The sequence below is a fragment of the Vanellus vanellus genome (genome assembly GCF_965231255.1).
Source record: "Vanellus vanellus genome assembly, chromosome: 18".
NCBI lineage: Eukaryota > Metazoa > Chordata > Aves > Charadriiformes > Charadriidae > Vanellus > Vanellus vanellus.
The window spans coordinates 11,592,466-11,616,045 of record NC_138923.1 but is presented as its reverse complement, the minus strand read 5'-3'; the positions used below and the strand labels follow the sequence as shown (position 1 = coordinate 11,616,045).

General features: G+C 42.5%; 1 protein-coding gene across 2 annotated transcripts in view; it reads left to right on the top strand.

The window, feature by feature from the left end:
* DENND1A (DENN domain containing 1A) overlaps nucleotides 1-19,569 on the top strand; it is a 216,564-nt gene extending 196,995 nt beyond the window's left edge. For both annotated transcript variants that reach the window (XM_082492687.1, XM_082492686.1), the window contains 4 exons: nucleotides 2,922-3,010; nucleotides 12,664-12,792; nucleotides 15,281-15,536; nucleotides 16,437-19,569. In XM_082492687.1, coding sequence (XP_082348813.1) covers nucleotides 2,922-3,010; nucleotides 12,664-12,792; nucleotides 15,281-15,536; nucleotides 16,437-17,750 — 1,788 coding nt within the window. In that variant the 3' untranslated portion in view covers nucleotides 17,751-19,569. The remainder of the gene's footprint in view (nucleotides 1-2,921; nucleotides 3,011-12,663; nucleotides 12,793-15,280; nucleotides 15,537-16,436) is intronic.
* Nucleotides 19,570-23,580: the final 4,011 nt, after the last annotated feature.

Here is a 23,580-nt window from a genome sequence, read left to right as displayed (position 1 = left end):
ATCACTCCCAAAAATATGCTTGTACCAAATATACATAAATTTGTTGTTGTTCAGAACTGTTATTTGGCTTTTAATAGTTGAAACACATTTTTGTGTGTGTGTAAATAATACTTTGTGCAGGCTGCTTTTTCCCCCCTCTTAGTCTTGGCATATATTACAGAAGTGGGTACTGGCAAGGAATTTATCCTAGCCTTCTACAGCAAGCACTGAATGAGGAGACCAGCTCTCTCTGCTCTTCCAACCAAGTCCACATAATACCAGAATTCCTGAGAATTACTTACTGTTTTCAGGATATATCTCTTACGAGGAGGAATCCATGGGCACTAGTCCTTGCAATATGAGTCATTTCTGATAATGAAAACAAAAAGACAGAGCAAAGAAAGGTTGAGGAAGCAGAACAGATATTTTCTTTATGTTCTGCTGTTTTGGAAATGAGTTGTGGTGGCATCATGAAAGAGAGGGGCTTGTTGCTTATAATTAATAGAGATCTGTTTGGGTTAATAGTGGCTGCTTGGAAACTTCATTCAATTAGAAAAAGTTAAAATATAATAATTATGCATAAAGTTGATGGGGACAATAATAAGCACGTTTAACCATCTGTATGGATGTTTACCTTTATTCTTTTGACTGTGTGCTCATGTAATTGGATCTCCTTCATACTTTTGCATTTGATAAGCATTTAACCTTGCCTGTTTGGCTACACAAGGCTCAAAATCCAGCAAGGAACTGGCTTGATTCCTGGCTTTTCCCGTCAGTCCCCCATGAACAATGCTCTAAATCCTACTTAGCATGTCACCCTGCACTTTACTGGCCTGGTGGCCCCCTGGAGCCATCCAAAACTCTCATCTCTCTCCCTCATCACCCAGGGTACCACCCAAAAGGTGAAAGTGTTCACAGCATGATGACAGCCCAGCTTTGCACATCATCTTCCAGCTTAGATTTAATTAAACAGGTTTCTTTCTTCCTCTCTTTTTCTCTTTCTCCTTCTCGCTCTCTTCTCCCCCCAGTTCCTCTTGCTTCTCTCCCCCCTCTCTTGCACGCTCTCGCTCTCACTTGCTCTTGCTCGCTCTCTCTGTTTTATCAACCCTAATGAAGCAGTATTCTTCATCGATCCTGCTGATTGCCAGCCCATTCCTTTTGTTTGTTGGCACCGAGCCATTCAGCCGCACTCTGACAGCTCAGCTCGTCTAATTAGCTCTGTTGTTCTTTTCCCCATGTTTCACCACGTTGCAAGTTCAGTTGAAGTTGCCACAAACTTAATCCTTCCATTCCTGCCATAAATTCACATTCTTAAGCCGTCTTTATTGTAGAGAGGAGCAGCCTTGTGTGGGGACTGATCTTCAAGACCTTAACATCTGACCTTTTTATAAGCCCTTTTTCCTAAGCAATAGTGGCAATACGTCTCTGGATTTCTTCATCATCTGCTGTACACCATTTCCTTTGAAATGAAAATTCAATACAATAATCCTGCTACTATCTTCTGCATACTTTTGTGTAGTGCAGAAACACAACACACAATTTGGTGGCTTTTTCCTGGCACGAAAATTGGAGGCTTACATGCCTGGGGGGAAAAAAAAAAGGGGGGGCATGGAAACACCCACCCCCCAACAAAGAATAAAAAAATAAAACCAAAACAAAAAAAAACTCACCACAAAAACCCAAAAACCTACAGAGGTGAGAGGAAATCTGCATCTATTTTATCAGTGCAAACAAATTCATTAGTCACCCAAAAAGTGCTTAGGTTGTAGGCCTTTAACAGCTTCCTTTGGATTGTGGCTGTTAAGGGAGCAGAAGCTCAGGGAGGGCAGAAGTTGAGTTGTATTCCTAACTTTATTTGGGGGCTTTAGAGATTTCTGTTGAAACTAGCATTCAGCTAAGCTGACAAATCAGACTCCATTTCAGGTAAGGTAGTACCTTCTTAATAAAAAATGGAAAGGTTGTTTGTACAGCCTGACCCTGACGCTGCCAATGTTCGTTCCCGCATTTGACTCAAAGGGATAAGTTCATCAACAGCATTTCTCACCAGTGTGGGCAGGTACACGCATAAACTTTGCCCATATAGTGATCACATGTGCTTATTCCTTTCCACGAAGTAAAGCTTGTTTGCTTGTGGAGTTAATGCAGGTAGATTAAGCTTGATTTCTGAACATTAGGTGGTGGATATGTTATTTAAGATTGGATTGGCAGCAACATCATCTTCCACAAAAAAACTTTGAGTTTTACTACATACAACAAAAGGTACACTAACGTAACATTAGGGGTGATAATGATAATGTGTCTGGCAAGGGTTTCTGTTCAGCTGCTGAAAGCAAGGAAATTTTTAATGAAGAATGAGCTATGTTTTTCATGTTAAGACATTTATTCTAAGTACAGATTTTTCAGTGCTTCCTCACACAGGCGTCTTCACTTGAGAAGTTGGGTTCCTATGAACAAGTGGACAAAAGGCTCACAATGTCAGAGCTGAACTCCACTTTCCAATATAACATACAGCAACACACAGGATTTTGAATTTTACTCTATCCACTAACTGTACAAAGGGAAGCTCACGTTTAGGGAATCTTTTATCAGAAATTTAGCCTGTACCAAACAGGACAGTGGAATGAATTTTCGTTGCTTTGCTAATAGCTAACAGTCAGTGACAAGCATATATGTTTCATTTGATATTCAAAAACGTGTGGGTTTTTTGGTCCTTAAACAAGTTGTAGGTCCCTGTAGTTTACATTCATACTTTATATTCATTTGTATATCTATATTCATTTGTAACATTGTTGTGGCCTAAGAAAAAAGTTTAAAAGCAATCTGAATGGAAGATACCTTTACGATAACAGGGGTTATGCGTATTTTGTTATTTATGTCTGTTTGATCAACTTGAAGTATTTGATGAAATGTCTTCTCTGTGTGTGTCTGTGTGTATACAATAGGTTCGCCCGCCAAGACCTCATGTTGTTAAGAGACCCAAGAGCAATATTGCTGTGGAAGGACGAAGGACTTCAGTTTCTAGTCCAGAACAGTAAGTACTTTGCTGCTCTGCTTCTCTCTACTTGTGTCAACAAACAGTGCATTCAGAACTGGAACTAGCCAAAGGAGAAATTAGAAAATACTGCAGACCAAAGTAATTTTTTAACTAACAAAAAATTGCTTTTTCATTTTTGGAACATTTTAGAGGAAGCGTGAAACAGCAAGAAACCAAAGTTTACTCCTTGGAAAATTCTGGTTTGCCAAGTTAGGCATAATCTGATCAGCCTGTTTAGTGAAAGTTTTCAGGTTTTGGAGGTTTGTGCATTTCTTTGTTGTTTTGTTTTGTACTATGCTTTAAATGAAATTGTTAGCCTCATCCCTGCAAATCCACTGCTCTTGCCCGGCTTTACCTGGAAGATACATAATTGTTTGTTTTATAGTGATGGCAGTAAGGGTTGTGTCTCACGCTTGTTAGAGTCCCATTAACAGAAGGTCTGTAATGATCTCTACAGTGAAGGCTTGTAGAGCTTAACTGTCTTGCATAGTACTAGCAAATTTATCATCTCTTTAGATCTGACTATGAAGTAAACAGGGATAATGTTCCCAGTAAGTTGTACTAGTGTAGCTTACTGCTAGTGCATAAAATGTGTTGGTTTCCAACATCTCTCTTCGTATGAACAGTATACGCTGTTACCTTGGAGAGATTTTTTTCCGATAATTTCATGAATGTCACATATTAAAGTACTTTTTACAAAGAAGACAATATTGTGTATTGTTGCAGATATTCTTAACATGTTGCCATAGTTGAGTTAAACAATAGACTATCAAGTGAAAACTTAAAAAAAGAATGGATATATTGAACCTCACCAACATAGCCCAAAAGACACTATAGTGTGTGACAAATATATGTGTGGGCTGCATCAATGCCTTTTGGATTGCAAATTATTTGGATTCTTCAGAATGTAGCTACTTCAACTGTTGAGAAGTACTGAAGATTCAAGCGCACTAAGTTCTGGCTGGATGCAGGGGCTGGTATCAGCTGCGCTTCTCAGGGGTCGGAATAAGCAGGTTGCCTCCTCTCAGTCCAGAATTTTGGAATCTCAAGAACTGTGCGTTTTGCCTGGGGTGGTTGATGTTAGCAGGTGTTGTGAAAAACATGGCTTTAGTTGGGACAGACCTGCTTGGCACTCCAGAGGAAACAACTGAGCGGTGGGGTAAGAACAGCAGGCAGCAGAGCCAGGATACATTTTCCAAGTCATGTGGCAAGACTAAATGGGTATTCCCCACACGTGTGTCCTCAAACAGCGAGCGGAGCAGCTATTTCCAAACGTCCCGTGTTGTGGCCGTGTGGCCCTAGCGTGGGAAGTCATGCTGGAACTGCTCACAGACTACAGGCAAAAGACTCAGGGGCCGCAAGATGGTTGATCTAATGTGCCAGAGATTTCCTTGTCATTCGTCTCTACCCGCGGCAGAGTAATTGCTTATATCATAGCCACTCCGCGATCTGTGTTTATGTCCCGGCCTGTGGTGGCTTTATTGTCAGTAAAGTGAAATGCTTTAGCTGATGCCCAAGGTTACAGGATATTTGCTGTATCCGGAGATACTAAAATCCCATAAAAAGAGAAACAGTTGGTTTCTTTGAGCACGCCTCTTCCCCACGTGTGTACTGGTGCCCTGTCACCACTGTCTGGGGGCGAAGGAGGTGGAGGTTGGGTTCCCCCCGCACCCCCAAAGTTAAGTGCCTGGCTAGCTTTTTCCCAGCCCCTCTAGGATGGGGAGATATTCTGGCTTTTAGCTAAAATGAATGGTCGCTTTTAAATTCTACAGGATTATTTATCCATTATATAGTGGAATTTGGTTGCCCTCTTGTGGAGTAGGTTGCAAATCCTGCAAAAGGGCTTGTGCGGTGACAGGGTGGTAGCTGTCCCTGCACAAAGATTATAGGAATAATTAAAATAAAAGTTTTTTATTAATATTTAATATGATGACTCACTGCATGTAGGTGAAGGATAATTGAGTCAATTTAACCTTTATATGTGTCTCATATGAAGAATTATGCATATTCGGATTCAAAAGCTGCTTGACATTCCCGTGTGGCTTACTGCTAACATGGATTTTCAATTCCTGCCAGTATCAGAACAGAAATAAACGGAAACAGGAATGATAAACATAGTATTTACTCTAATGCTAGTAATATACTGAATTCCAAATATTATTTTACTTGGTTTTAATTCATTGCTGTTAATTTTAGTGAGCCTTTACAATTCAGCTGCTTTCACAAACTGCAAAATTTTTTTTGTGAAAAAGATTGACAATAATCTACAAAAGATAACAAGATGCTTCGTAGCTGTAAACTGACTTATTCTTCTTCATGAGCGTTGTACTGATGAATTTTCCCATCTTTCAAATGTGGAAGAAAAACAGGTAATGTCGCTAATGCCACTGACACTTGCTCTACGGTACCAGTTGTGGTCTCTTCCCGATGGTTCACAGCTTCGATATTTTCTCCAGTTCAAATGCAGCGTCACAGCAGGGACTGATGCATTTTCATTCCTTCCTGTTGTCAGCTTCAGGTGGCAAAGCAAACTTTGACATAACTACTTCCAGACAGTTAATTGTAGAATATTACGCTCAACCAGATCTCCTGTAAAGTGTCTGGTTAGAGTGTTTTAATAAAAACAAGTTGGGGCAGGGGGGAGACGGGACACACGACACAAAATGATGGTGACAGTGACACTACAGTTGTGATTTCAGAAGTACAAGGGGAGGAAATATCTAACCTCATATTTAAGTAAATGGCTTACCTAAGAAATAACTTGAGGTGAATGCCTTTGAAATGGGTAATGACTCAGTAATCCTGACCTTTTTCCTTATATTTATTTCAAAATGACATTTTGAATAAAGGAAAAATATTTTTTTAAATAGTAATTAAAGATAGGATTTTTATGACATTTTTCACAAACTTTCTTTTTTCTGTCACAGTAAGAAATACTCTTCCAATATTGTTCTGAAATGAAAATGTAAAGCCAGGTGTCTCTCTAAAAAATTGGCATTGTTTTCTCTCTCTTGGGTGATACTAAAATGAATGAAAACACCACAGCATATAACACTGGTGTTACGTGGTACTGTTGGAGTACTCTTATTGCAGATCAGAGGAGATTCCATGGAAGCAGCAGCAATGCTGAGAGGGTACTTTTCTTAAAGTGAACTTAATCAAAATGTTTAGCTTAATTGCACTGGTTCCAAAACTAGTAATTAGCCAGTTACTTCTTTCAGGTGCTCCTGTGTGGGATATGTCTGTGAGGAGGAGCTTCTGTTCAGCAAGAAGTTTCTATATTTAAAACTAACGCTACCTTTTTGGTCTTGAGTGATTACATGAAGGCTTCAGAGACATTTCCGAGGGTATCTGCCCCATTAGCTCAGACTGTGACTTTCGGATCCTGCTCCCAGCGGGTGGAGGCAGGGTCCTGCAGGCAGCGTGCCTCTAACCAACCCCTGCACAAGCCTGAGGATGCCCAGGGAGCGCCTCTTTCCCTTGGCGGTCTGGAAAGTAAACCATTGCCATCCTTTCCGTTGTTACATTTATCAATGCACTTCTCGGGATACTAGGAAATCTGTATCGTCAGTTACACCAGTTAATTTTTTTGATGTGTATAAAAGAAGAACATTGTTTTGGGGGTATATGTGCTCATTTCCTAATCAGTCTTCAATTAAAACACAGGAGGGTGGGAGCAGTGACTTCAAAGAATACCCAAGATTATTGCCGATGTCAGTTGTTAAACCATCATATTTAGAAGAGCTGGTGGAAGAACTATTGTTTCCCCCATCAAAATTTTCAGTCTTTTTTTTTTTTTCTATTTTAATAGAAAGTTTAGGTTTTTATGATTTTATCAATAATTCAAGGTTTGTGATGTTTATGATTCTTAAGAATTTGTCGTTAAATCTGAAATGTATAATTTAAAAAAAAAAAATTAATTATAAGGTAACAAGAAGAATTTGTAGATGAGAGCTCAGAAAATGCTGGATTTACCACCTGAGGCAATCCTAGACACATGGGACGTGCCTCCTTAAACACAAATTAGTTGTTCACGGAAATAAGAGGTTGCATTTTTAACAGATAGGCAGTTTTTTGAGAGCTCTCTTTTACACCACAGCAAGATTTCCTATTAAATGTAGAATAGGCTTCCAGAGTGCTCTAGGATCTGTCTTCTCTAAGTACGGACTAGCTGGCTTCCAGGGCATGCAGAGTGGGAGGAAATTAAAATAGGAAATCAGAGGGTCAGGCTCACAATTAACAGCATGTCAAAAGGCTCTTGGGCTGGCTAAACCCATGTCAGTGCTGCAGCAGTTCATTAGGGCTTTCCAGAAGTCGTGTAGGGCTGGGTAGAGAAGCTAATGGCTTTCCCGTATACCGTGTGAATGAAAATAGGCTGCAGTGCAATAGTGGGTTATTACGCTGAATTTAGTATGAAGTCAGCATGATGGCTGTGTTAAATGATACAGGCGCATAAAGCACATTAAATTCCAGTTGTAACCAGGCCCTCAGAGCTCTGCCACACGGAATTTGTGCGTGGTAAAGGTTTTCCGTGGCATCGCTGCAAGCAAGGATCTCTGCTCAGGAAGAAAGCTAAGCCAGCGAGCGCCTGTTTGACCAAGGGTGGCTGGAATCAGGAAGAAAATAGCGCAGGCTCGAGCAGACTAGACTGGCTGCGTGCGCCTTGGGCCCTCCACCTTGGGAAATTGGTGTCGAGGCAGGTGGTGCCGAGAAAGCAGAGGCCCAGCAAAGGGACAACAAATGGGAAAGAAACGTACTGAGAGCTTTCGGGTTTTGTGGCGGCTTTGCCAAACAAGAACGGCAGCCCACGGCAGGCCTTCCTGCCGCTCCCTCCTTCCCGCTACAATGGGTTACAAGAAACCCAGTTTCTTGGGGCCTATTTCTGCCGTCCGCTTTGGAGTGAACCTGCTGCATGTGCGCAGCTTGCCTTTGGAAAGAGATGCGATATCTGCAGGGGAAATCGGTGAATAGCTCCTTAGTCCTGAGTGATGGGACAAAAATGTGGAGCGACTTGGTAGAATCTTGCAGGTAGAGCTCTCGGAGCAGGCAGAGGTGTCGTCCAGCTTGTTCCCGCTTTGAATGTTTTAATATTTCCAGCTCTCTAGGAAATTTGTAAAAAGTTCAGAAAAATTATAAAGCAATTAGTTACCTGCCCTTATTGGGTGTAGTGATCACAAGCTGTTGTTTTTGTTATCTGGTTGGATGGTTTGTGATACGAATTTTTTGTTTGTTTGTTTGAATTTAAAATATCCTTCATGCTAATATTTTTGTCTTTCTGGAAATATTCTGCTCCTATGAACATTGACAGTATACAAAATAAGACTTCAAAAATCAAATAGGTACTGTCATATTTTTGTTAGCTCACACTCGGGTGTACTGAGTATTCTGAATATGCAGGAAGGAATTCCAGTGGCCGGTCCGTGCTTTGTTCAGATTGAATAGTTACTGGGTAATCCCCTCCGTCCCAGCTCTCCTATTTCATACTGGCAAGAAAAAGCCCGTGCAGCCAAATCCCTCATTCTCTTCATTTTACTGTCTAAGAGGGACAAATTCCTTAATTCCCTAGAGCTGCTGTATAGCTATTCTTTAAAATAAAAAAAAAATAAAAAAAAAAATTCCTCCCTCAAATTTGGGAAGCCGTTTTAGGAGAATAATGACAAGTCCATACTATGCCTTTGTACCATAATCTCTGTGATCAGGAGAAAAGCAACACAGTTAATAAAATACACAAATGTAATTTTCTCATAACTGAAATATCTTTTAAAGTTATTACAGAATTCTCCTTATTAATTCCCATATCCTGCACTCACATTTTCTGTATATATTTTTTCTATCTCAAGTACATTTAGGTGTCAATTAAATTTGAAATATCTACATTTGTCAGCATTTCATTTTTGGCCGGTGTGATGTGCTGCTGATTTGTCCATGCATCCTGACACATGAAAAAAGCTCCCGAGATGCAGATCTTCCTCATTAAAAAAGAAACCCATACTATCATAATGGTACGCAGAGCCATGGAGCGCATCCCCGGCTTTATTGCGCTGTGTTTCTGACATGATATTTAAAAAGGAACAGCCACGGCTGTCAGTACTGTCATATGCTGGTGCTAACCGAAGACATGTTAAACTAAACATTAGAAAGAGATCAGCAAGTCATCTGCATGGTAACTCGGCTAAGAGATTAGGTAGGCAGGAGCTGGTGCAGTCATGTGGAGATGATGAGGGTTGTAGCTGTGACGGACACATCCTTTTTTCCCTGGAAGGCTGCGGCAGTGCTGCCTTGTAGCCGGGCTCGCTGTGACCTGCCTTTCCCGAGACAGCTCTTTGTGTGTGAAATCCCAGCAAGTGGTGGGTGGCAGACTGCGGGAGAGTTGCCGAATTGGGTTAATGAGGGAATAGGCACTTTTGGGGGATTCTACTGCCTCAAGCTAATAAAAAATTTAAACTTGGACAATTTTAGATTGTTCATCCCTTATTGTGGACCAAAATCTCTTACAGAGCGCTCCAACGCTTAAGCGCTTTCTTTTTTCTAATTATGAGATCCTACTTTCATTTCAGGAGTCTTGCAACAGCAACAAACCTCGTGCATATTAACTCGCTTTATATTTAGTCTTATTTGCGCTGCGCAGCACTGCGGTGCTATTGATGATCTAGCCAACAAGTTCCTATCTTATTTCTTCATAGTTTGTTCCCAGTTTGTTTAATATGTGCACACAGACATGCAGTGCGTTTGAATTTAGCGTAGTCTGAAGGCAAACAAAAGGTATCAGAGGCAATGCTTTAAGGGCAACTGCGCCTATACATTTGCTCTATGCAGTCACCAAACGTTCGGTGTATCGGCAAGATTTCTGGAAATAATTTTAGATTTTCTGGAATCATGCTAAATGGTAATTTACTCTCCTGAGACACAGAGAGGTGCGTATACAAGTTTAAAAAAGAAATATTTTTCACCGATCTTTGATTTTTGATTTATTTTAGGTGGAGCCTTCTGTTAACGTAAATTGAAGTTTTTGGATAATCATCACTTTCCTTAAAAAAGAAAGTTAAAAAAATGTTATGGCAAATTTTTCCTAATGCAGTGGCAGCATCTCACTTTCCCTGGATGCCTATTACAGCAGAAGAGAGGAAAAGAACAGCTATGCAACAGCTTTAATTGGAATACCACAGACTCTGATTTAACACTATCAGCTGCACCCACTGCCACCACTATTTTAGACTTTTTATTAATTAGCTCTGACCTGATTGTGAACACACGTTTATTCACAGTGGCAGCTCGGGCCCTCTTGACCTGTCGGTTGCAGTGTCCAACTTCTCTTTTTCTCACCTAATATTTTAGGCTGATTTCCGTCACTATATTGTATAGTTACGTAGTGACTGAGGCAAAAGAACTGAAAGAGTGAAGGCTGATTATGAATCCAAGTGCCACTAGAGGTAGTTTGTTAGTGTGTATGTACTATAAAGGCAACAAATCAAATTCTTTCTCTTCCTATCCATGCTTTTGGTCCTGTTCTGATTTCAGCATATCCTCGTCTCATCTAGAACATAGGTAGTGGTGTGATACATTTGCATTGCTCTACGATGTCTACAGGATCAGAACCTGTCCTTTGTTCCACGTGATGAGCCTGATTCTGCTTACACTGAAATAACAAATTTTATTCTGGACCTCAGTAGTGGCACAGTTCAGCTCCCATCCGACTCTGTATTACTTTGTGTCATTTGCGATGTATATTTTGATTCAGTGGGATATTGTCAGTGAGAGGTGGTTGGTAAAATGAAGGTGTTTGGGAAGAGACCTCATTCAGACAGCTAGAAACAGTGTTTGCTTCTATGATCCCACTGATTTCTTTTCCAATGTTCTAGTTATCTCAGGAAGAAAAAAAAGAGACCTGTAAATGGTGCTGTCTAGCACCATCCATCAGCATTCATCAGCCTGATGTTTGGTCCTTGAGACACACAAGGGTGGTTTATAATGCCATTGAAAAGAGGTTTTCTTGTTTGTTGTTTTTTTTTTTTTTTTTTTATTTCCACTCATGCAAACTTAGATGTGCCAGAACACAACTGAAATGGGTAGAGTAAATAAGAAACAATACATAACTGTTCAAAATTGAATATATGTTTTATTATAAGTGTGTATAGTTTTGGTGGCTCTACACAATATTGTCCTTGAGTTTTACTAGACTGAAAAGCACTGGGCTTATGGTGTAGACGACTCTGATTAGTACTGGTAAATCCTGATGTGCTTTTACTGCTTTCAGTTACTTGTGAAGCATTTGTCTTAATATTTAATTTGTGAGAAAGTATTTTCTGAGCTCCGGTGTTTCAGAGGGGAATGGACAGTGGCCCTTGCTTCATACTTTTCTAAAGATTAGGGTATTTTAGCATTACAAATGAGGCAATATTTGCTATTCATTTCTTCATACTCTTTAACGTCTTTGTTCCAGTGTATTTCTGCTTAAGTACCCTGCTCCTGCACTCTTTCTTCTTTTGTTAAAGCTGATAGTGCATTTAATTGTTTAAAGCAGTGATAGCCACATCTAAATTGGAAATGGAAACGGTGAATCTTAGAAGCTTCTACTGTATGCAGAAAAGAGTAATTTACTGGCGTTTTGGTTAAAATGAAGTGAAGCAACCGATAGCCACGATAAATAATAGGAACAAATATTCATAAATGCAGCCAGCGCTAAATATTTTTCTTTTATCCTCCAAGCAGTGTATGTTTACCCAGACGTATATAGGCGTGCACGTTCACTAAATATTTAGGCATTGTCATCATTAGGTACGAGAGCAAATCCTAGAGATCTGGCCTCTGTGTAGGAAATAAAGATGACTTAATATGGTCTTGTCAAAAGTCTGGTGAAATGGTGGTGGTTGGGGTTTTGGGGATGGTGGCGTTTGTTGGGTTGGGTTTGGGGTTTTTTTGAATTACAGCTGAAGTGTGCTTCCAGACGCACTTCTGACTTTAAGAAGTTTTCATCTAAAAGGATTTTTGTTCCAGGCTGCTGCTAATGAATTCGTAGATTGATAGTTACCGTCCTGTGATGCAGGAGAAATTAGCTTGGGTCCCTTTTCTGCCAGACTTGGAAAGTAGTTACCATTGAGGAAAGAAACATAACAAACATAGACACCTTACTTGACAAACTGTATTTTATTTCAATACTTGAAGAGTTGTGGTTTTATGCTAGTGTGAAGCAATTTCAGATCTCAAAAATATACCGGTAGGAATTGTTACCCTCAAGTCAGCTCCTCTCATATATCAGGCTAATGTCAGTCTAAATACCTATAAAGCAGAGGTAGATCTAATATTTGTTTGCCTGTAGTCAGAGCTCAGAGAATCTGAGGAGGAACGATGCATTTCTAAAGAACAAAGAGATGCCCAACTCTAGAAAATGTGGGTTTCTGTACGGGCGTCTTTTGCAGTATGGGTGGGATTGCAGTACCCCTCCCGACGAGACGGCACCTTAGACATTTTTAGAAGAGTTGTATTTTCTGCCTGAAAAGTAGAGCTCAACATTGACCTGCAGAGCTCTTTGCGGTGGCCGTCAGCCACGTTCAGAAACAATTTGGAGCCTACGAATCTCTTGGTTTCTCTCTCCTCTGGAGCTGTGAATGTAACAACTTGATAACTTCCTTTTCTCTTCCTGTTTCCCTCAGCCTGGTAAAGCCCATGCGACACTATACAGTCTTCCTCTCTGAGGACTCTTCTGATGATGAATTTCAGCAGGAAGAGGATCCTGTCTCTGGCTTCTCTGAAAACTTTTTCTTCTCTGCTCCTTTCGAATGGTCTATCCTTTATTCTTTGATTGTTTTAATTCAGTCTTCGAACAGTGGGGTTTGCGCTGGTCAGGGTGCCTGCTCCTTTACTTGGCATTTTGGAAACATTCCCACAGTCTCTGTACGGCGCTTGATGAATGTTCAGCATTTCTCCTGCCTGTTTGTGTTGGTATTTAGTGGCATGCGAAAGCATACTCCTGCATGAAACGCTATGCAGCAATGCACAGCTTACAGTTTTACATCGACTCGAGCTCTGTGGGGTCTAACCCTTCCACTTGCCCTTTTTTCCCATGTGCTGCTTGTTCCTGTCCAAACCTTCTGCCACTCCTCCTCGTGCAGTGCTAGCTGTGCTTTTGGGATTGTCCCGTGAGCCTTATTTCAGTGCATTTATCGGCTTCTTCTAGTTTCACTTGTTTGATCCCAGCCTCTCTGTTCTGTCAGTGACTATGGGGGGTTGCCATGCCGATGTCCTCCGAGGATTTTGAGTACAATCTGACCTAAAATTAGACAAGAAACAGCAAGCAGTTTGTTGGGTTTACTCACTGTGTTATTTGTATCCAACTTTTTAATTTGTAAATTGTTGTAAATTCCCAAATCTCCGTAACTTAGTCTTGCCTAGTTTTGAAACACGGCGCTGAGCAGCTTGGCCGAATCACGACTCCCAGCCTGCGAGACGCGTGTGTGGAGGCAGCGGCTGCGGGATCCTGCCCCGGGCGCCCGTGCGAGGGCAGCGAGTGGTGCCTGTCGCTCCTGTTCGCATGGCCGAGCGTTTCTTTTTGAGATGGGAGTAACGCTGTCGGGTGGGGAGGGCACACTGATTCAGCTGTACGAAATACCTCTCACTGCGTATTTGAACATACCGACCCCGAAGGGCAATCTTGAGCCAAGGCATGTCACCCAGAGGGTTTGTTCTTTCCCAACCTCACCTGCTTGAGTGTTTCTCGGGGGAGAAATGGAGATAAATTGCACAGGACCACACTTGTTCTTTTAACAAATGCAGTTATGGGCCTGAGCGGAGCCTGTGGGGAGAGGTGCAGGGCACTGTGAGCTGCTGCTTCAGAAACCTGCGTGATGCCGGATCCGGGTGGTCCGGGGTGCTGGGAGGTGGGTGCCCCATCACCTCTGAGCACCTGGAGCCGCCGGCTGCGGCTGTGTGGGACCAGGCTGGAGAAGGAGGTTGCCGGCTGGATAGTGGGGTCCCCAGTTGCTAAAATTCATTGTGTGATGCAGGGGGCAGGTTCAGAGACTGGCAGGGAAGGGACGTGACTGCAGGCAGACAGGCACGGATGGACAGACAGACAGACAGGTTCAGTAGCAAAGGGCCAGAAAGATGTTCCCACGCTGCTGTGTTTGGGGTAGAGGAGGCCAGGCTGCTAAAATGGTTTGTTTGCAGAATATTCCTCAGGGTTGGGTTTTTTTTTTTTGCAGTGTGATCTAATGCTTAGCAGGTGAGCAAATAATATGTGAGAGACTAAAGATACGACTGAGATTTGCAAGATCACGCTCTTCCTAAGGACATGTACCATCAGCTGTCTGTCTTGTACCTGCATTATTACACTCTTGTGTTGCTAGCTCAATGCCTGCTATTTATGTGTTGATGAATGAAGTAAGATGGGCTGTTTATAAATTTGCATGATATAGATGTATTATAAAAAAAATATGGAAAGAGGAGGAGGGTTCTTCCATAGTATCTGTTTTTGCAGGTCTCACAAATATTTTCTTTTAATTGAAACCTTGTTTAAATGCCACGGTAAAACTGGCTGCCAGTCAAATGCCAATCACCATAGATACGTATGGCACTTCTTGTTATTAATTGGATGTGCATTATGCTGCTGTTCTCTGTACACAGAACCAATATGCAGATCCGCTGGTGTTCATTTTTTTGCTGAGGTATGTGCAAGAAAAGCATCCTGCTAACTCGGCCTTGGCTGGAAATGTAAAATAGGTGTCTCCATAATGGATTGTGTTGTTTCTTGATAAGATGACACAAATGTAATCATTGGAACTCTGCACAGTGTTCCCAATTATTGCAGGAAAACACTGAATTATGTTCTGTGCTGAGTTAGCTTGAGGCAAGGGAGTGTAAGTGCCTGTAAAACCCCGGGCACTTGGCGGGGCGCTTGCTCTGGCTTCTTGTGGAGGAGCCCTGAGCAGTGGCCTGCCCAAGGGGTCCGGGCTGTCGAAACGGAGAGCTGGCGTCCAGTTATTCCTGCGCCGCGAGTTCCTTCATCAGCCTCTCTGTAACTGCATGATCACAGCTTTCCTCTGAGGACATCCCACTTGTGTCTTTTTCCTTCCTGAAACCCCTCGAGTGCCAAGTCATCTCTGTATGTCCTTCTGCCCTCGGTCACTTGCTCACACACCACCTGTTCACAAGGCACTGTATTTTGCCACCCAAAAGTTTTGTGTAAAGCCATCCAGCTCCTTAGTAAATACTTGTTAAAAAAAATAAATTAGAAAGACAGTCATTTGCAACATGATTTTGTTTCTCTCCTAGGCCTCAGCCGTACCGAGCCCTGAAAGAATCTGACAGTGCTGATGGGGAAGAGGCCATCAGTCCAGAAAAATCCAAAGAGCCTCTGCCTCCAAGCCCTCTCCTCTCCAGCAAGGCCACAGAAATCAACCTTCTTGAAGACATTTTCCCTAACTTAGAAGTGGAAACGCAGCCTCAGCCTCTCAGCCAAGCTAAGAGCCTGGAAGACCTGCGGACTCCCAAAGAAGAGGGAGATCAGCGATGCACATTTGATTACCAGGTTTGGACGGGGTTTCATGTACGCTGGGGGGGGTTGCACAGAACTAGCGCTGGCTGTCTTCCATTGTTCTCTGAGGAACATTTTCGTATTATTGGGTGGATGCCTCCATTTTCCAGCCATTTGTTCATGCGTTTCAAAGTTCATTTCTGAATTAAGAAATTATTAGAATGGGACTCAGTTATAAGACAGTAACTTTTTCCACTAAAACTAGAGCCTTTACTGCTAAAGGGGGAAATATTTGCCCCGTTCCTCAGACTCTGTTTTGTCCATTGGCTATCACACAGAGTTATCTTTGAAGCTGATGCTCAGCAGTGAGAATAAATACCTCCAAATTTTCAGGTTCCCTCCAAACCACGTGTTTTTTAAATGACCTTTTAATCTGGTCATTTTGGCCTAGGCATCATGTGACAATCTAGACTGTAGAAGAGAGATTCTTTATGAAGAACTTCGCTGAATATATGCAGCTTAAAGTGCCAAACTAAAGCAAACTCTGAGATCTTCACGTGGCATGAAAGAAAAGAATGTCATTTCTACCTTATCATAATATTTAATTTAGTGTTATATCCAGATATTTCATTTGACAGCTTTTTCCATACAGCAATTACGGCTTCTCAATTTCTGTACCTTAGATAGAGGTATGTGCTCCTTACTTGGCTACCAACAGATGCCACAATGTCACAGCTGAACAACTCATTAGAAGCAGAGCTGGAATTAAAACTGCAGAGTCCTGCTTCTGATTGCTTGTCTGTCTTTCCAGGTGCATGTATTGTCCCTCTCCAGTGTTCCCAGTCTGTGGACAGATCCTCTTCCACCCATAGCTCAGCAGTCAGTCTTCACTTTATGCTCTGTCTTGTGAGGAGATCAGTAAAAGTTAACATTTGGTTTTATGCTTTCTTGCAGCGAATGGATCTTGGTGTCTCTGAGAGGAACAGGATTGTGCCAACCATGAAGCTGTCTCACCCTTACAACAAGCTATGGAGCATGGGTCATGATGATATGGCTATTCCTACCAAGTATTCCCAAAGCTCACCAGAAAGGCCCTTGACTGCACTTAGTAACATGCCGCCAATCACCAGGAGACCCCGGAGCAGAGACAGCATTCTGGCTCCTGCAGAAAAGGATGAATCAAATCCTGCCATTCAAGGGAACATCACCATTCCTAGGCCACAGGGAAGAAAGACTCCTGAACTGGGGATAGTGCCGCCGCCACCAGCACCCAGGGCTTCCAAGCATCAGACTCCAGCTGGGGCAACAGAAATTCTCACCACCCACGCTACAGGACGTAGCCATTTGGTTTCAGATCTTATCCCAGAGCCCTTTGGAGTTGGTAGCATGTCCTTAGACCCTGAAATCCAGCAGTCTGTAAATTATTCTTCTCATCCGTCTCAGTTGTTGTCCAGTGCTACCAGCACTGCTGAGATGCTCCAGCCTGTCAAGGTGAAGACAGATAATACAGGTAATGAAAGTGACTACCTTCTAAATCTCCTGGATCCATTAAAAACAGCCAGCTGGCAAAGCAGTGGCACGCAGCAAGGGCCCCGTGGCCTGCAAAGCTCAGCCACTCCACCTTCTGCAGCTAGCTTCGTCTCGGTGGCAAGTGACTTTGTGCCTCCTCCAGCTGCACCCTTTGTCCAGCCACTTGGTTACCCTTCCCCAGCACCACCACCTTTTTTACAGCCGTCTCCTAATCCATTTACACAAACATTGCCAGGAGCCCTTTCAGTGTCTCTCGTTAGACCCCCAAGGGGCTCTTTCACCCCCTCTTTAGGTCATGCTTACAGCTCTAGCTTCATAACACCTAATTCTAGCTTCTACCCACCACAAAGACCTCAACCACACATTTCAACACTATCCATGCCAAACTTGTTTAGCCAGGCTCCGCCAGCGAGCTCCTTACTGCTGCAGAGCCACAGCCCTTCGCCAACAGGCTCTCTGCAGCCACCATGTTTAAGTGGTCCTTCTAAAACCAGAACGTTACAGGTGAGCCAGTGCAGCTCAAAGGTAGATCCCAAACAAGCAATAGCTCTCCTGTCTAATGAACCCCCTTTGATCCCTTCCAGGCCAGCTAAGGGCTTAGAGTCAGTGTTACTGTCCTCAAAATCTGAGGAGACAAAAGATCCATTTGAAGATTTGTTAAAAAAGACAAAGCAAGACGTGTCATCCACACCAGGTAAGGTTGAACAGCTCAGAAAGCGATGGGAAACCTTTGAGTAACGCTCCCAATGGCCTTTTGATGTCCCTTTGGAATTGACAGAGGTTGGGTTTTATTGTTTTTTTTTTTTTGAGCCAGCATAAAACCAAGCATTTCTTTTAAGGAAGGCTGAGCCAGGATAGCTGCAGGACCATCACCGTGCTGCAGTTCACACACGTGTGCTTTTTGCCCCGAGTTCAGAGTCCCCCCATTGTCCTGGTCCCTGCAACTGCTTCCTCACTCTCCGCTGATGAAACCCCCCGGGACTCTTGCACTGACCAAAGCATGAAGGTAGCTGGGTTTGGGGTTTGGTTTGGGGTTTGGTTTGGTTTTTCACACACAGCTTTTCAGGCAATACTACTGGTGGAGGAGTTACACCTCCCCTGTATTCTCAGTCCTTAGCCCAGCCGGGAGCGTGGCACGGCACGGCGGACTCGTGTGTGCGTCCTGCTGTGCGAATGGTGGTCAGTTTTCCTGGCATTCCCCATACAGCTGCCACGTTCTCCTTCCACACGTGAAGCGCAGCAGACAAACCCAGCCTTGTGGGCTGCGCTGAATTATAATCCACTAGGGTCTGAGTTTGTCCTGTCTCAAAATACAGACGTTCATTTAGGTTATACTATTGGATGAGCTTTTGTCGAAGATTTTTGATTTCCCTCCCCAGTACACTGACACTGAGAGGTAACGGGGACCTCTCTGGTGCAGAATTGTCATAATTCCTTGTTGCAACAAAATCATGGCACAGAGCAGTTGCTCAGGGTTTGGTCCTGCATCTCTGTTGGAAAACTGGAAACACCAGCAATTGATTTTCTTTTTTGGGCTTTTGTTTAGTTGTTTGTTTTTGTTACATACATCAGAAAATAGAGGCCATAAAGAGTATCCTCGTTCTTATATATGTGTATGCTAATATTATATAAATATTATAGATGGCAGTATATGAATGGGATGTAACAATATCTTACTTGATTATTAAAAACAAAACAAAAAAAAAGAGAAAAAAATTGGGGTATAAAAGCTCCTGAGTTCAAGTTAGACGGCAGTGCGCTGACCAGATGGCCGGAGTGCAGAGAGCTGAGAGCTGCGGTGCTCGTCAGGCCCGGGGCTGAGCGGGGCCGCAGCGCTGGGAGGGTGATGCCTGACGGCTGCCTCTCGACCGCCGGACTCACAACTGCCAACTGCCGCCTTCGAGCAACGGGGATTTCATTCTGGTCTGCTCGGCTCCTTCCGCCTGTCTGAAAAACCAGTCTTCATCCCGCGGTTGATGAGAACCGTTTGCTGGTATAACAAGACATTAACTGGACCACGATGTGGACTGTGAGGTCATGGAGTACAAAAATGCAATGAAAAGGTTAAAGGGTACGTTCATTCTTATCTTCTAAGACACTTATCTGTGGCAACAGTATTCTCAAGACATTTCATCTTAATCTTAGCATCCCTTATACAACCTGCTGTCTTTGCAGTGATCATTTTTGTTTTACTTAAGTGGTGCTTTTTGTTCTGTTTTGTATTTGGGCACAATCTGATGTAAGACATGTTACTCTAGAAGAGATAATCACATCACCATTAAGCCTTTGATAAAGGAAATCATTTTGGACACATGGGGAAATTCTTGTAAAGCTTTATCTGATTTCCAATGTATCTATTTTATTCATATAATCTTGGAAGTTTTCTTACTCCTGTCTATGGCTGTCTATGCGTTTGAGTGTGTGCAATACAAAAGAAAAATATTCTTAATATCTGAAATGCCAACAGTTTGGGAAAGACCATAGTACTACATTAATATTATATTTCTGTGAAGTACTGTTACGCTGACAAGCCATTCAGTTGGATTTGTATTTTCTCTTTGTGTTGGAAGACAGATGGTTTTAGTATTGCATAGTAAAATATTTAAAGTCTAAGATAATAGCTCCATTTTATTTTATACAGTTCAGAATATGAACCTTATGTATCAATTCAGTCTGGAATTTCAGATCTCCTTTGCTCTGAGCTAATGATAAAACTTTCTCAATTATGGTGGATGTGTACAGGCACCAGAAGGTTGTGCAGAGGACGTGCCAGTTGAATTTCACATACTCTTTTTTAAAATTTGTAACGTCACACACGGTTTATATACCGAACAGCCTATGACACCCGCCTGCCTAAATAGGAAACACTCAGGTAATGCTGTATCATTGCAAATCATTTTCCATCTCTGATTATTTTACTCTGCCCATATTATGGAACATTTTATGAAGTTGATTTTTAGACAAACAAGCACCATGGCTTTTTTTTTTTTTTAAGTCAATTTTGAGGCACTGAAAAGTATTGACGCTTAACACAAATGGCATTAATCACCCTTCACTTTCTTTCGAAGGGGGAAGGGGGAGGTTCGCCACCCCGCTGAGGTCGCGGAGTGCCAGGCAACTCCTGGAGTTTGTGACTGTCCTCACTTCTTGAACAGGACTTACGAGCAGGAGATTGGTTGACGTGCTTCTCGTAATAAAAGACTCAAACTATCCCTAAGGCAGTATTTAGGTTTTTGTCTTATTTAAACTCAGGAATTCCTAACATGATTCATTCCTAATAGTGCCAGATGTAACCAAAGTGTGCTTGTCTGGGAGAGCAAGCTCGGATGTGAAACATTTCTTTTTCTGACGCAGAAGTATTTTTGATGTTTTTTATTAATCTAGTATAAGAAGCGTTCCTTCTACTGCCTGTCTGACATTATTCATCCATGACTTTATGTTCGCCTTTGTACGTTTCCCTGTACTCACCCTACTTGTTTGCTTGTTTGGTACTGCTTTGCTTATTTACAGATGCTTTCCTCCATTAGAAATAACTTTTATTTAAAAAAAAACCAAACCAGTTTTAATTTTCTGCTGCATCTGATGCTGTACAGATGGTAAAACCATTTTTAGATCTTATTCACTCATGAGGTTAGAAACATCTCAGACACTGGAATTGGAAGCTGTAGAGACACACAAGCATTTTGTTGCTGAAGTCCTTTCTCTCATTACCTTACATACACATGTTAATTACCAGAGGTTTGTGATTTCTCTGTACATACCAGGGATTTTTTTTCTAACCTGCGATGAATGGTCTGAGCTGCTCAAATATCCCTCCCATCCCCCATTTTTTAATGTGTGTGGAAAAAATCAAGCAGGAGATTGACATCTGCCCAGTTTTCTTTCTGGTTGGGGGTGGTGAGGGTCTGTCAGGAACAAATGACTGCAGTATTTAATGGGGAAATTAATATCCCTTTCACCAACCATAGGAAACCACTGAGTCAATGACACCCTGAAGAAAGAAGTGTGTGCAGTAACATTTCTTTTGTCAAATAGGAATGTTTCACGCACTGTCTTCAAAAGAACGTGTAAGTAAATGATAGCTCACTGCTTCCTAAACTCTCTCCATTTGCACTGTGGGATTTAGTCTACTTTACTTGTAATATTTTTTTTTAATGTGTTTTGCTCCCTGTACACTTACCATACAGGCTTTAGCAGTAGATTAATTTGGTTAGTAGTGAACAAGAAGCCTGTTAGTTGCTGCTTCTTACAACACCCAGGGTTGGTTTTTATCTTACTTCGCTTCTAAGTGTTGGAGGTTAACAGCTTTAGGTATTTAAAAAGTGAACCAGTGAACAAGAGCTGCTGCAGTCCCACCCTGTCCTTCGGGAGCAGCAGTGGGTCGTGGTGATGTCTGGGACCAATTTCTGACAGTGGGCACTGCCAGTTTCCACTGTAACTGAGCACAGGTCTGTGACAATCCTTTTCAAGTGGCTCCGTGGAAAGGCATCATAAAACAAAAACGTGAGCTTGTGATTCTTTTTGTAGCACTGCAAAATTAATTGCGTGATAAGAGTTACAAACTTTTGCTGGCGCATAGGACTATAGCTGGAGCTCACTTTGCACTTTGAGTGACATCTACATTTCCTGTGGCAAGTTTGCTTAGGTTATACCCAGAAATTTTGTGCATCTTCCCAGAAGGTTTGGTAACTATGTTCCTGGGGCCATAAATGGGATTGTCTGCTGTCTTTTGTAAACTGTTACTCCTATTGTTAGTCTTGGCCCATTACACGCCAGCCTGTGTCTTCGTGAGCTGGCTCTGGTTTTGGACCTACCCAGTTGTGTTTAGCGCAGCAGTTCCCGCAGTGCCAGAGTGACTGTTACGCCCCATGATGGAGACGACTTGCCGTACGTGGCAGCAGAGTGGATGCGCGCGGGCTGCGGAGCTGGCTTTATTTCTGCAAGGTGCGTTAGTCTCTGGGCGTCAGCTTTTATTTCACTGCACACGGACGGCTACAGTTCCCAGCAATCAGTGCAGCCACTTGAATTACATTCAAGTCATTTATTTCCACATTCTAATCTCCTTTCCGGCTGCTGCTCCGATTCAAGAGGCTGCTCACACTAAGCTCTGTCCATGTGACAGTGCTCCTGCCAGGAAAGTGCTCCCAGCGTGTCCGGCAGCTGATTGCTGTCTCCCGTTCCTCCGGAAGAGGATTTCTGCCGCTGCAGAAATCTCTCCTGCCTCATGCCACAGGATCCAGCGTTGGGTACCTGTTAGGTATTTCATGGCTCTAACCACAGTCTCATTTTTGCATCTTTGCTCATAAAATAAGGGATTAATGGTAAAATGTAGCAGCACGGGCTTCAGTACAGGTGAGCAGAAAATGCAGCAGGTTTTGACAGCCCCCTTCTATGTTTCTAGAACAGATCTTTACTGGCTTCACTCCGGTCTATGCTTAGGGCTCTGGTGTGTGTGACAAAAATAATCACATATTTAATAAAATTTTAACTGTAAAAGAGGCATTGAGGTTTTCTGCTGTGTAAACTGTGTCACAGACCAAAATCAGCCATCTATACATCAAGAAAAAAAAATCACAAGTTAAGGTAACCAGGTCTATTTTTAACCAAATTTTATTGTAAATTTCTTCTGAAGGACATTCTAATTTTTTACAAATTATAAAATTTACAATTACAAAAGAAATCAGGATCATGATCATTAACTACAGCAAATCCAGTTTTGTGAAAAAATATATTCAAAAATTAAATATCAAAAGAAAGTTAAAAGTTCATTATTGAAAAAAAACTTTCATAAATTATTTTGCAGAAATGTTCAAGACACTGACAAAGTATTTTAACACTTTTGCTAGTACTGGCTTTGGGTGCTTGAAATAAAAACATCTGCTCTGCTAATCCTGTAAAGCGACTGAGCAGGAGTCTTCCTGCTGACTACGCGGGAACAGCAGGGGATGCAGACAGACTCACTGCTGGCGATTTGCTGGGTTTAGAGATCTTTACTGTTGGGGGGGTTGTAGCTTCTTGTTGCCTTTCAGGACATTTCAGTAGCTTAGTAATAGTCAGCTCTTACAACACAATTCTGGTTTTCTTCTCAAGGTAACGCAGGCGGGAGTAATACTGGTTCATTTAGATCCTGTTGCTGCCTTCATTTTTGTACAATTTCAACACCAAAAAATGGAGTGGTGCTAAAAAGTAACGACCTGGAGGTTAATCAGGTCTGAGTTTTCAGAAGCCCAAAGTATATTCTAAGATCGCTGTAGGTTATTACAAGTCATCATGGGCTGAAGGAAAACACAGCGACCTGTGCGTTTCAGTGAAGGCTGCCCAGCAGGGCTCCGACAGGACGTGGCCGCTCTGCCCCGGGCTCCTGGGCCAGCCCGCAGATGCCACCCAGGGCTCTGCCAGGCCTCTCGCATCAGGAGATGACAACCCCGCCCTTAAGCCAGGGACAGACTCAGAGCAGGGTGAGTTTTTGTTTCTCCAGAGAGACTGTAGCCAGCCCAGCGCGGGGCCTGCCCCTTCAGCCCTGCCCTCCCAGGAAAGTGCCACCTGCCTCGTTCGTTTGTTCTCCTGA